General features: G+C 32.2%; 1 protein-coding gene across 1 annotated transcript; it reads left to right on the forward strand.

The window, feature by feature from the left end:
• The first annotated feature begins 214 nt into the window (after positions 1 to 214).
• On the forward strand, positions 215 to 5,018 carry LOC102631380 (uncharacterized). Its single transcript, XM_006481647.4, has 10 exons — positions 215 to 747; positions 838 to 1,027; positions 1,425 to 1,558; positions 1,835 to 1,947; positions 2,076 to 2,196; positions 2,362 to 2,517; positions 3,924 to 4,079; positions 4,224 to 4,303; positions 4,546 to 4,595; positions 4,727 to 5,018. Exons 1-10 carry the CDS (start codon positions 358 to 360, stop codon positions 4,852 to 4,854), a joined length of 1,518 nt encoding a protein of 505 aa, XP_006481710.1. The 5' UTR covers positions 215 to 357; the 3' UTR covers positions 4,855 to 5,018.
• Positions 5,019 to 12,382: the final 7,364 nt, after the last annotated feature.

Below are 12,382 nucleotides of genomic sequence, written 5' to 3' on the forward strand. Positions count from 1 at the left end.
AGTTAGAACTTATCCGAACCTTTACGGGGACTGCTCTAAGCCACAGTATCGTCAAATATCCAGGGAATAATTCAAGCATAAGAACTGAATAAAAGCAAAAACAAAACAAAACAAAAAAAAAAATCCTGTTAGCGATATTATCGAAATTGCTATCGTGCATTAAAATATCCTAAAATTGCACGTATCCGTCGCATCAATTGTCCCCATTTCACTTGTTCCTAGTCCAACTTACAGCTAGATATAGTCAATGATCCGAAAAAAGGTATCTCCACTAATTCTCTCACATACTGAACTGTTTCTCCAAGGGCTCAAGAGTTATAGAACCCAGAAAAAAGAGCAAAAAAAGAAAAATCAACAATGGCGACTCGGTTCATCTTTCTGTCATTTTGTCTCCTATTTTCTTCAACTTTGACCATCTCAAATGCCAAAATTTTCCCAACATTTCCTTCTTCAAGAATCACCCCAGAGAAACTCTCATCTCTTATTTCAAGTTCCAAAGATAGCCAGGGCTTGTACAAAACAAAGTATCACACTCAGATTCTCGATCACTTCAATTACAATCCTCAGAGCTATCAGACTTTCCAACAAAGATACTTAATCAATGATACTCACTGGGGTGGCTCCAAAAATAATGCTCCAATTTTTGTTTACACTGGAAACGAAGGTGACATCGAATGGTTTGCTCAAAACACTGGGTTCATGTATGATGTGGCTCCAAAGTTCAAGGCCCTTCTTGTTTTCATTGAGGTAAATGATCAAAGAAAAACCCTCTTGCTATTTTCCTTTTATTTTCTCGGTAAACAAACAGAAACTGATTGTGAAATATGCTAATTGCAGCATAGGTATTATGGGAAGTCCATGCCATATGGAGGTAACAAAGAGATTGCTTATAAAAATGCAAGCACAACTGGATATTTGAGCTCAACCCAAGCATTGGCTGATTATGCTTCTTTGATCATTGATCTCAAGAAGAATTTGACTGCAACCGATTCCCCAGTTGTTGTTTTTGGAGGTTCCTATGGAGGAAGTATGATAAAATAATTAATTTAATTCTTTATTTCTTAGTTGTCTTTTCTATTATTTTCTCTTCATTGATATCATCACCAATTCACCACGTTATATTAAAATTCTCATCACCTGTGAAAGTTAAACACATTTAAAGATGTAGGTTTCAACTAGATAACAATGTTTCCTTTACAAATTTTAGCTATAATTTAATATTGTGCACATTATAGTCGGTCACTATTGTCTGGTACGAAAGTTATATTTTTAAAGATGCAAATGTCCGTATTAAAAAAATAACTTTAATTTTATCTTTATCATATTTGTATATAAATTAAACAACATAAAATATGCGCGATAAAGAAATTTAATTAAGTTTTTTATTGGGATTGATTAACAACGAAGTTTATTTGTTTTTGCAGTGCTGGCAGCTTGGTTTAGGTTAAAATACCCACATGTCGCCATTGGAGCCTTGGCATCTTCTGCTCCAATCCTCAATTTCGACAATATAGTATCTCCATATAGCTTTAGTAACATTATAACTCAAGACTTCAGGGTATATCTTTCTTTCTCTTTCATCAATACCAATGCTTTACTTCCTTAGCTGTTCTATATATATACACACAATTATTTATTATATAACATAAATAGGACCATATTGAGCCTCATGCAATTAATTAACCCATATGCATTCAGCTGCCGGCACTAAATTCCCAAAACAATAATATTAACTAACTAATTAAACAATGAATGGTACTGTCGTCAGAAGCAATTAATTCTAAATTAGCAATCTCATTTTTTTTAATTAACTTTTGTGCTTGGGAAAAATCAGAGTGTGAGCGAGAATTGTTACAAAGTGATCAAAGGGTCCTGGAAACAGATTGAAGAGACTGCGAAAAAACCCGGGGGTCTTGAAAAACTCCAGAAAGCATTTAGAATATGCAAGTAAGCTCTTGAGTGCTCACTTGTTAATATATCTCAAACACAAATTTGAAGTAATTAATTTAATTGTTTGTTTTTAATACCCTTTTTTTTGGTATAAATTTTTTTGTTAATTAATTTGGTTGTTGCAGATCAGAGAAAAATTTGGCCATCGAAAGCTGGCTTTCAACGGCCTTCGTGTATACGGCCATGACGGATTATCCAACTCCTTCAAATTTTCTGAATCCCTTGCCAGCTTTTCCTGTCAAAGAGGTGCTCGCCTTGCATAATGCATGCTCTTTTAATGTCATTTTATTGATTAAATTTTGTGATTAATTGCATTGGCCAATCAATGGCCCCAGCATAACATTTGCAAGTGCAGGGGTATAATAGTAAATTTTATTAAGTTAATGATGGCGTGGATTTGGTTGACCGCAGATGTGCAAAGCGATTGACGATCCAAAGACTGGAAACGACGTGTTCGCGAAGTTGTACGGTGCCGCCAGCGTCTACTATAACTACAGTGGAACTGCCAAGTGTTTCGATCTAAACGGTGATTCTGATCCTCACGGCCTCAGCGAATGGGGTTGGCAGGTTAGTGTTATTTGAGTTTATATAATATTATATTTCCCTATTTATTAAATCGCTAGTTATCATTAATTTTATCAATTCATTATCAACCGCCAAGAGTAATAGATTTCTACAACCTAACATTTGTCATTAACCCACTTCCTAGATAATATGTTTTTTTCTTTAATCTAAATAAGAAGGCATTTATCCATCAAAAGATCTTTTTTTTTTTTTTAATTCTCCTATCTATTCTTATCTATTAATATGAGAAAGATCAAAGTCCTTATTACTTTACATATTAATAAGCTAATAACTAAAGGCTAAATACTAACTTTCCATTGATGATGCGATTTTAATTTGTGTCCCTCAACTTTTAGGACGTTGATTCTCTGATTTAACTAAAGAACCTCCCGCTATACATTAGTTGTTGGAAAGAATAAAATTGCAATAATATTATAATAATATCTCTAACTTAAGTTAATTAGAAATGTATAGAATTACTTTCTTGAGTCTTGATCAAGATTTTCTTTTTTTAATAGTGGATAGAGAGCCGCCCCGGAGGGGGGTTGGCGGGTGGAGGGAGGGAGTATCCAAGAAAAGCGTGCATATGTGATGTGATGATTAATCATGATTTTAGCTAAGTATTTGGAGCCTTTAAACGTGAAAATCAAATTTCCTATAAAAAAGAGTTTCAAATAATCATTCGGGTTAGTAGTAGCATGGCCCAGCCATATTTTATTTTTTTATCAAATTAAACAAAATGTAGTCGGGAAAAGTGCTAAACTTTCACCTACTAGAGCCAGCGATATGATGATGATTTATATTTACATTTGGTGTTGGAAAACGTTTTCAGAGTGAAAGTGGCAATTTCAAATTTAAATTTGAAATTAAATCTAAAATCATAATCTAGAAAGGAAAGATTCATGGGGTATCTGATAAAACGTGACAAAATGTGTTTTTATTTAATAAGATACAATAACTCAGGAGCTCCAATGATAAGTTCATAAAATAATGTAAAATGAGATGATACTACATATTTGAAAATTTTTAAAATAAGGAAATAATAATATGTCCGAATTTTTATTATGATTTTTAAAAAACTTAAGTTATAATATAAATATGATATTATTGCTCATATTACAACTCATATTAGATGAGAGTATGATTTATATTTATAAAATAAACTATTACTGAGTCTAATTGATAAAAGAGAAAACTATCTTTGCTCAATTATACACTATAATTAAAGAATGAATGAGGTTCAAACGTAAAGAATGAATGAGATTCAAATTGCTGCCCTCGTATTTGGAGGGCGGCAGCCTTGACCACTAACTTTTACGTACATTAATTTATAACATTATGGCATGTTGCTACCTAAATAAAGCTCAAGTTATCACCTTTTTTATTGTTATTTTTTTCTTTTGGGGCAGGCATGTACAGAGATGATAATGCTAACGGGTGGTGACAACAAAGATAGCATATTTGAAGAATCTGAAGAGGACTATGATGCTAGAGCCAGATATTGCAAGGAAGCCTATGGCGTTGATCCCAGACCCAATTGGATCACAACAGAATTTGGTGGCCATGTGGGTATTCTTATTTTTTATTTTTATATTATCATCATTTTGCTTTTCTTGCTTGAACAACCAAATAATGTAACAAGATGATAAGATTTCATGCCGGCTTGTTTAGTTCTTTTAATAAATTATCGTCTATTTGTTTTTGGACAGAAAATTGGGTTAGTCTTGAAAAGATTTGCGAGCAATATTATCTTCTTCAATGGCCTAAGAGATCCTTGGAGTGGTGGAGGGTATGATCTCTATCCCTTTGCAATGCAAACGTCTCTTATTGTGGAGAAAATCTTTAGTACTTTCTGCATATGCATTTGCTTCCATTAGATTGTTTTTATATGATGAACTTCAGAACAAGAAAAAAAATACGCACGTAATCTAAATTTAATGGGCGAGAGTGTGTACACCAAAGGTCTTTTCTTAGTGTAGTCGTTGGGATTATCTTTTCTATCATTTACATTACCGTTTATGAATCTTTCAGGGTGTTGAAGAATATTTCAAAGACCGTTCTTGCACTGGTTGAAAAAGAAGGTTAGTTCATCAAAATTTCACACAAAAGTGAGAAAAATAAAAAGAAATAGATGAAATCTATTCATTTATTAGAAAATTAAAAATTAATATGTAGCCCTAATATTCGTGTGTATTGTGGCAATTTTTATCAGGGGCTCACCATGTAGACCTGAGATTTTCAACAAAAGAAGATCCACAATGGCTTAAGGATGTGCGCAGGAGAGAAGTGGAAATCATTGGCAAGTGGATCTCTCAGTACTTTCAAGACCTAGCCCAGTGAAATTACATGCAGCTCATAAAGATGACAAATTTTTCCTTTTTTTTTTCTTCTTCTTTAAATTTAGTCAACTTTCGATAATCTGTTCAAGCCTCAATGCGGTACTGGAGTTATGGGATTTGAACTTCACTCAAAAGAGAATTTAAGGAAGGATTTTGTTTATTTAATTTCATATCATTTTAAAAATCCGACTCTCTTGCTAGCACCAAAACCAGAAGTAAGGATCATGTAGTGCATAATTCACACATTTTTATCAATTACTAATTGGTTCAACTGATAAAATCTCTTACGGTGGTATAAGAGATCCGAGATTTGAACCCATTTAACATAGGTGGGAGTGAATTTGGTAACTATTATACTACTAAAAGAAATGCAATATTGAAAGAAAAAATGTTCATAATTTGCTAAAAGAGCAGATGGGCTCCCTAATTCACGTGCTGTTCTCTGGGCTAAAATCTTCTTTTCTTTGGATCAAGTTTTGGGCTCACACGTGCTGAAGGCCCAAGTTAGAAAAATTTGGATTTCGGTAGAATTTGTACAAAACTGTTTCGGAGTTGAGAGAGGATTCATGAAACTGAATATGTTTGCTATAATAGTTTTCATGGTGACATGTGCACAAAAAGTAGCACTAAATATGAAATAACATTATTTTAGTTTTCAATTTGCTGATTTGTGTTTCCTACTCCTGCAAAGATGTATTCGAATTGAATTTTGACTTCTATTTTGGGCAAAGAGTTCACTTTTGTCTATACAAATGAAAACATTTTCAAAGTAAATTGTCGTAAACGATGACTAACAAATCAAAGGTATATATTTATCCGATCTCATTTTTCCCGACACCTAAATAATATTTGTTTTATTTAGTGAATCTTTCTCATATCAAGATCGAATAACATTTTCAGCAAAAATAAGGGGAACTAGATGAAGGTAAAATTTTTAATTGTTAAAAAAAATGTATTATATATGTAATTAATATTATTTTATTACTATAGCTTGTTACTAATAATAAAGTTCATTATTATTTCTCATATTATTATTATTATTATTATTATTATTATTATTATTATTGTTATTGTTTGTTGGAAGAATAGATAGCGTAGATTTCATTACCACAACTATCAATTTGGAGGCACCTGAACTGTGTCATCAACCTAACAGCACCTAGAGTGACATTAACACATCTTTGTTTTATTTTGAATTTATCAATCACGAGACGTATCTGAATAAACCAGCTTAAGTGTAACTACCATAAATAGTGTTCGCAATTCACAAACATCATAATCAAGGGCATGATGTTGCCAAAATAGGAGGCAAATTACGCATTTAATAATGAGTGAAATTAGGCAGAGTAAAGACACAAGGTCTTCTTCGATTTGATTTTTTCTTTTTGCCATTTTTTCAAAGTTAGGCCATGAGTGAGACAGGCCGTTTGGTCCATTATTCAAAAAATTTGCAAAGTCGGTTTTGTCATTGGATTTCTAGAATACAAAAGCGAGTGGGCAAATGAAGCTGACTACATGAGACACCTATTGCCCAACATGGAAATAAAGATGCTCATAGCATAACGTTATTCTTTCCAAAGTATGTTGTTATACCTTTTATCTACCAATTTGTGTCAATCATACCAACATCAAAATACCTATTTTTTGAACCCCTTAAAATTTACCATATTCAAAGAATCTAATAGTAGTTTGTAGTTGAGGTACTTATAGTTTTGTCGCTTTTATGTGGATGGGAGAAAATCTTAAGATGTGCCGACACTGCCAAAATCATTATGAATATGTCATACAAATACACGTAATAAACTGCGAGCAGATAGTGTTGTACGATGTCCGCCACTTGAGATTTTATGTGAATGAAATACGTCCACAACATTGATCCACTTTTGTTTATTTCTACAGTAACTATATATTATAATTAGGATGCCTTAATTTCAAACCGACTTAAGCATCACTATCACCTAGTAAAACAAAAAGAATTGTTTGTTATATGCTTATAACATTTAGTTCTTTTGTTAAAGTGCTAAAGTTGTAAACTATGGAAATTTCAAACACAAAATCCACTTTTCTTTTTTTTTGAAAAAGCAAAGATTTAAGAAGACACATTTTTTTGTCTTATTTCTTCTATTACTTGAAAAGAAGAATTGATTTAACCAAGCCGATGATCCAAAACTTTATTACTTGGATCAAATTTTGGATATATATATTTTGTAAGAAGGTTTTGTTGCTTTTCTAAGTTTGGGTGAACAAATCTGCCATTGGAGTTAGAAGTTCTGCTCAAATTCTCAAAAATTCATAACGCACGCCTTGGGTAAATTCCATAGATGGAGTTGAAGCAGGAAAAAGAATAATAAAAATGGGTAAGTTAAATAGTAACTTTTTGTAGCGTATAAAATTTGTATTAAAAAAGATATCAAAATGGAGTGGTGGATTTAATCAGTAGGACCATACTATTTCATATGGTCCTACGCCTACCACCACCACCCCTACCCCCCAATTCAAACTTTGATCCTACACCGCACAGGCCACGTGGCAGTTACAAGTTCATCGTCATCTGATTCCCCTCTTTCTTGCCATTTGCAATCTAAGATAACAAGTGCAGCCTGGCAAACAGTAAGTGAAACCAAACCAGGCCCCACCCCGAATAATTAATTATAAAATAAAAACTTCAAACAATATTCTTTTATCTTTTAAGCTATGTCTTAAAATAAAAATTGAAGAAATTAATTTTTTTTTTTTGTTTTTGGGGGAGAAGACGGACTTGGGTGATTAATACAACTTATGAAATTGCCAAAATAGACTTTTTTAAAAATGAAAGTTATTAAAAGAATTTGATAATTCTAAGGAAGGATTTTGAATGAATTGGAGGGAAGTCTAACAAATTTCTTGAAACTTTTTTGTTTAGACCAATTCCAAAACACCAAAACTTGAAATTTTGGAAGAACTCAAATTTGTTAACATTTTAATTCAAAAAAAAAAATTGTTAATATTTAATACAAATAAATTGTGACCAAAAAAAAAAAAGAAAGAAAAAAGAGGAAAACCGGGGAGGTGGTCACTGATCTTGTAGGGCCCCGGAAATTCCAAAAGAAAGCTTTGATATGGTGGGGCCCGAATTGAGAGTCCCCACGGACCACAGTCCACGGCAGCCCACGCATGCTTTGCTCACTCTTGATTGATGGGAAATTGAGATCATGAGGCATTTACAGCCAAGCCACACGGCACTGATCAGCACCAGACATGGCCTCTTCTTCTACTTATATTTGGCTTCCTTTTTTATTTTTCTGTTCAACTAATTTTCTAAGATTAAAACTTTTTTTATTCTCAGAAGCCACAACACATGTCTTGGGAAATTGCTATTTTCTTAATTATTTATTTGTATCCTTTTATTTTTGTTGGCAGTGCCAGATACTATATGCTGTCTGTAGAGCAGCCGGTAGGCCACATAGGGGGAGGAGAAAGGAGTGGAGAAAATTGCTGTTTGTTTCTTGAGAAATTAATAATAATAATAATAATAATAATAATAATAATATAACGTTCTTGGGAAAATTTATTATTTGTCTGACATTTGACAGATTTTGCTGAATTTTGGTGATTTGAGGTGAAAGGAAACTTCATGAAAATTGTCAAACTTTCTACACTTCCTGTTTTCTCAAACAAAGAAATTTGTATGGCCAATAAAGAAATGGGAATTTAACGAATGGCAGATGTCTAAAACCGTCGTTATTAAAATGTGTTTACGATTACAGAAATTAATATCATCAATCCGACGATAAGCTATCTAGATTTGAAATCCAATGCCTTTATTCTAGACATTTTTCATAATTTGAATTATTTAGCACTGCTAATTATATTGATGTAATATTTAAATAAAATTTCATATATATATATATATATATATGGATCCAGCTATGGTGCCACAGTTGTATGGTACCACAGCTGGATCCAACCATTGGATCTAGTTCTGGTGACAACTGTGGGCTAGATCCAATGATTGGATCCATCTGTGGTACCATACAACAGTGGTACCACAGATTTGTCCTATATATATATATATAGAGCAGCTGAAAGAGATCTGATTGGTTGAAAAATTAAAACAGTTAATGAAATAATTGCGTTAGAATGATGATATTTATTTGAGAAATCCATGTATGTTTGGTAAATGGAAAATTGGCAACCCAGTTTATATAAGAGTGTTTTATTTGATAATTTGTAGGTGGTAGCAGTATCATTATTCTTGAACAATAATTAAAAACTAAACTTTTAATTGTTACGCCGAAACTTGTTTAATCCGCTTTCCACTCCATAATTAATCACCAAATCTCATGAAAACCGAAACTAATCACGTGGAAATCATCCGTGAGCTGGGTGGTCAAAGACTTGAAGTCGGAAGTCCAAACTTCATTAATTGAAATGTTGCCAAGATTACAAGTCTACAATATCGGCTGCATAAATATTTTATGAACGAAAAATATTGTTAACATAAGACTCAATTCAAGATACGTAACTCTCACTAAGAAAAGGACTAAAAGTTTCCCATTTGGGACCACATGAAATTAAATGGTAGTTGTTACAAAGCGAGTTTGAAAGTGATAAGCAGGGAAAAAAAAAGAAGACGAAAAATTAAACTTGAGGATTAAGACAAAAATATACAAATGTTTTTTTAATTTTAAATATTTGGGAAGCACTTTTCACCAAAAAAATTCGTCATTTTCATGGGATAAAGCTATGCATAAAAAGATTGGGAGATTAAGTTAATCTGCATCACTAATCAATAACGACAACTGAATAATAATTATTGCTGCGTGTTATCAAATGACACGTCAAATATCGAATCAAGTGAAATAAATAGTTACATATCTTGTAACCCATTATTAAATGTGGAGTTTCACAAATGATTACTTTTAAACGCATCACATAAATAAGAAAAAATAAAATATTTCTATTATTCTACGTCGTGTATATGTTAATTTTAAATTAATGCTGACTTGTTAGGGGGGCTAGAATAACAAGCTAGTGGCCGGTTTCTTATTTGCAGACCTCTCTAACAGTTTCATTATTAATTTTCTAACTCAAAGTTGTTACAAGGTTGTCGGATAAACAGTGAGAAACACTGGATCAATTAATAATCCAAAGCATCTATTTGATACTTTTCACTAAATTATGTGTTACTTCTTGTAAGATTATGTTTCTAAACAACAAGCTTGCAGAGATGCGCATCAAACTTTAGATTATGGTACATTGTTCTTGGCTCTTTGAAACAATTTGGACAGTTACACAATTTACTTTGAACTGGTACAAAATCTGAATAGGCATCCGTTTCATAAATTAATCACCATTTAAAAATAATCGATCAATTTTCACATGTCATTATTGATGAGGACCCTTCAGCATGTTACCCTTCAGCCAACCAATTTCATGAACAGTATCAAATTCAGGGGAAAAAAAGAAGAAAAGAGTTGAATGATAATTTAAGGTTATTTGATGTTTGTATTAAGACTTGCTTTTAATGCTATTATTAGATTCTTATGTAACAGTTTAAGATCTTGATTATAGTATCTTTAACATGGTATGATACTAATGCCTTGTATTTGTACCATTAATCATAGATCATCCTAATGAAAATCATGTCAGTCATACATTTGAAAATTTATCTCTCACCTATCCAATCCAAATAATCACTGTAATTACGAGTATATGAATCGACGATGAGAATACAATTCCACGTAAACTTTTTCCTCAAAATAATATTTCTTTTTTAAATTGGTTACAATGGGCAGATATTATAAAATGAAATATTCTACTGAAAATTTAAATACGTACATTTATAGTATGGGTAGAAATCTATTGAGACTAAAGTAGAATTTTGTCTCACCAATATTATTAAAAAAAAAAAAAAATTACTTCCACCCAGATTTATAGGAAAGAATCTCAATTATACTAAAAACTTGTTTCCTCAATAAGTGCTCAATTTTATTGAGGACACAAGTCCCAACAACGTGCCAAAGTAATTAGTTCACACAAATTAACCATTCCAAATTTTTACCTTTTTAAATCCAGCTAAAATTCATTTCCCTAGAAAACAAGACTACATACATGATACATGATACATGATACATGATACATGAAAATATATATATATATATAATAGATATGTAATTTGCGAAAAGAGACCTGTGGATTTTAGTGAGGAATTCTCACCGATTGTTCTTACAAGATTACAGGCCGGTGGGGTTTGCTTCGGAACTACCAGAAATGGAAATAAATAATTCCTGAAATCGATTACAATATCTTCACTTGTTGAGTCATCACTTTCCTTAATTAACTCTTATTCGTATTCTGGCCGTGCTTGTCTTGTTTTTTAGTCAAGTCTCTGAAATAAACAAAAAGATATTTTTCCCCGACTGCAGAAAACACTCCACGAATTGTATGACAGATTCCTCGCCCAACCTGAGTTTTCTTTGTAGTCAAGGATTCCTGTAGCTTGGTCATTATTTGTAGATATTTTAAAAATAGAGAGAGAGAGAGAATTTTTTAGTTCGAGATTTTAAAATGTGTGAAAGATCTAAGAAATTTTTAAAATTGTGAGGTTTAAAATTTTAAAACTTAAAACTTTGCATGGTTTGTGCATTTTCTCAGACTTTTTCACACTTTAAAAATTTATATATATATATATATATATATTAAATGAACATTATTTAGTCTAATGACTAATATTTCTTCACATCTTTCCTGAGGTCAAGAGTTTGAATCTCCATATAAGCGTGACTTATGAAAATAAAATTTCACTTATTAAATGAACATTATTTAGTCTAATGACTAATATTTCTTCACATCTTCCCTGAGTTCAAGAATTTGAATCTCTATATAAGCGTGACTTATGAGAATAAAATTTCACTTACTTACGGAATAGGCCTCTCTATTCTTGAAACAAATTTCTTGTCTCTGGATGTATTTTAGTAGATTTATAATGTAATAGTGAAAAGAAAAAATAAGAGTCTCCCTTATAAGGATTGTCATATAACACCTAAAATACCTATTTGTTAACCGGTTGAGAGGAAATGAATGTCTTAGCTCTCTGATGCCATATTTGGTTTGACCATTGGATCAAGGGAAAGAGAGTCATCGAGTCAAATCTTTGAAGTAAGAGAGTTGGAGGGTGCATGCATGCACTTGATCCACAAAACCCTTTTTGCAAGATGAATGCAATTTGTACGATGAGTTGCTAATTTTACCCAAAAAAGAAAAGGAGAAGCTAAAAACAATTAGTAAGATGACACAAGCATCTTTGTTTCTATCACAAGTTGGAGACCTGGAGACTAATTACACCGCAAAAAAAGGCACAACGACCTGGGTTATATAAAATTAATTATGTGCCCCCAACTCCAATCCAACATGCACCTAAAAATTTTATTTTAATACAAAACAACTAGTTTCAACTTTCAAGCCAACCTTTTTTTAGGGTTCGAAAAGGCAGCTGTGTGTCCGAATCTACCTGGAAATTAAGGCGGGTTTTGTCTGAAACGGAAAGA

This window comes from Citrus sinensis, chromosome 6, assembly GCF_022201045.2.
Source record: "Citrus sinensis cultivar Valencia sweet orange chromosome 6, DVS_A1.0, whole genome shotgun sequence".
Lineage (NCBI taxonomy): Eukaryota > Viridiplantae > Streptophyta > Magnoliopsida > Sapindales > Rutaceae > Citrus > Citrus sinensis.

What these genes read in the sequence shown, in the direction of transcription:
- LOC102631380 (XM_006481647.4), top strand. Translation starts at nt 358, where the DNA reads ATGGCGACTCGGTTCATCTTTCTGTCATTTTGTCTCCTATTTTCTTCA. An exon ending in TCAGCGAATGGGGTTGGCAG is followed by an intron (nt 2,518 to 3,923) that starts GTTAGTGTTATT and finishes CTTTTGGGGCAG; the next exon opens with GCATGTACAGAGATGATAAT. An exon ending in CAACAGAATTTGGTGGCCAT is followed by an intron (nt 4,080 to 4,223) that starts GTGGGTATTCTT and finishes GTTTTTGGACAG; the next exon opens with AAAATTGGGTTAGTCTTGAA.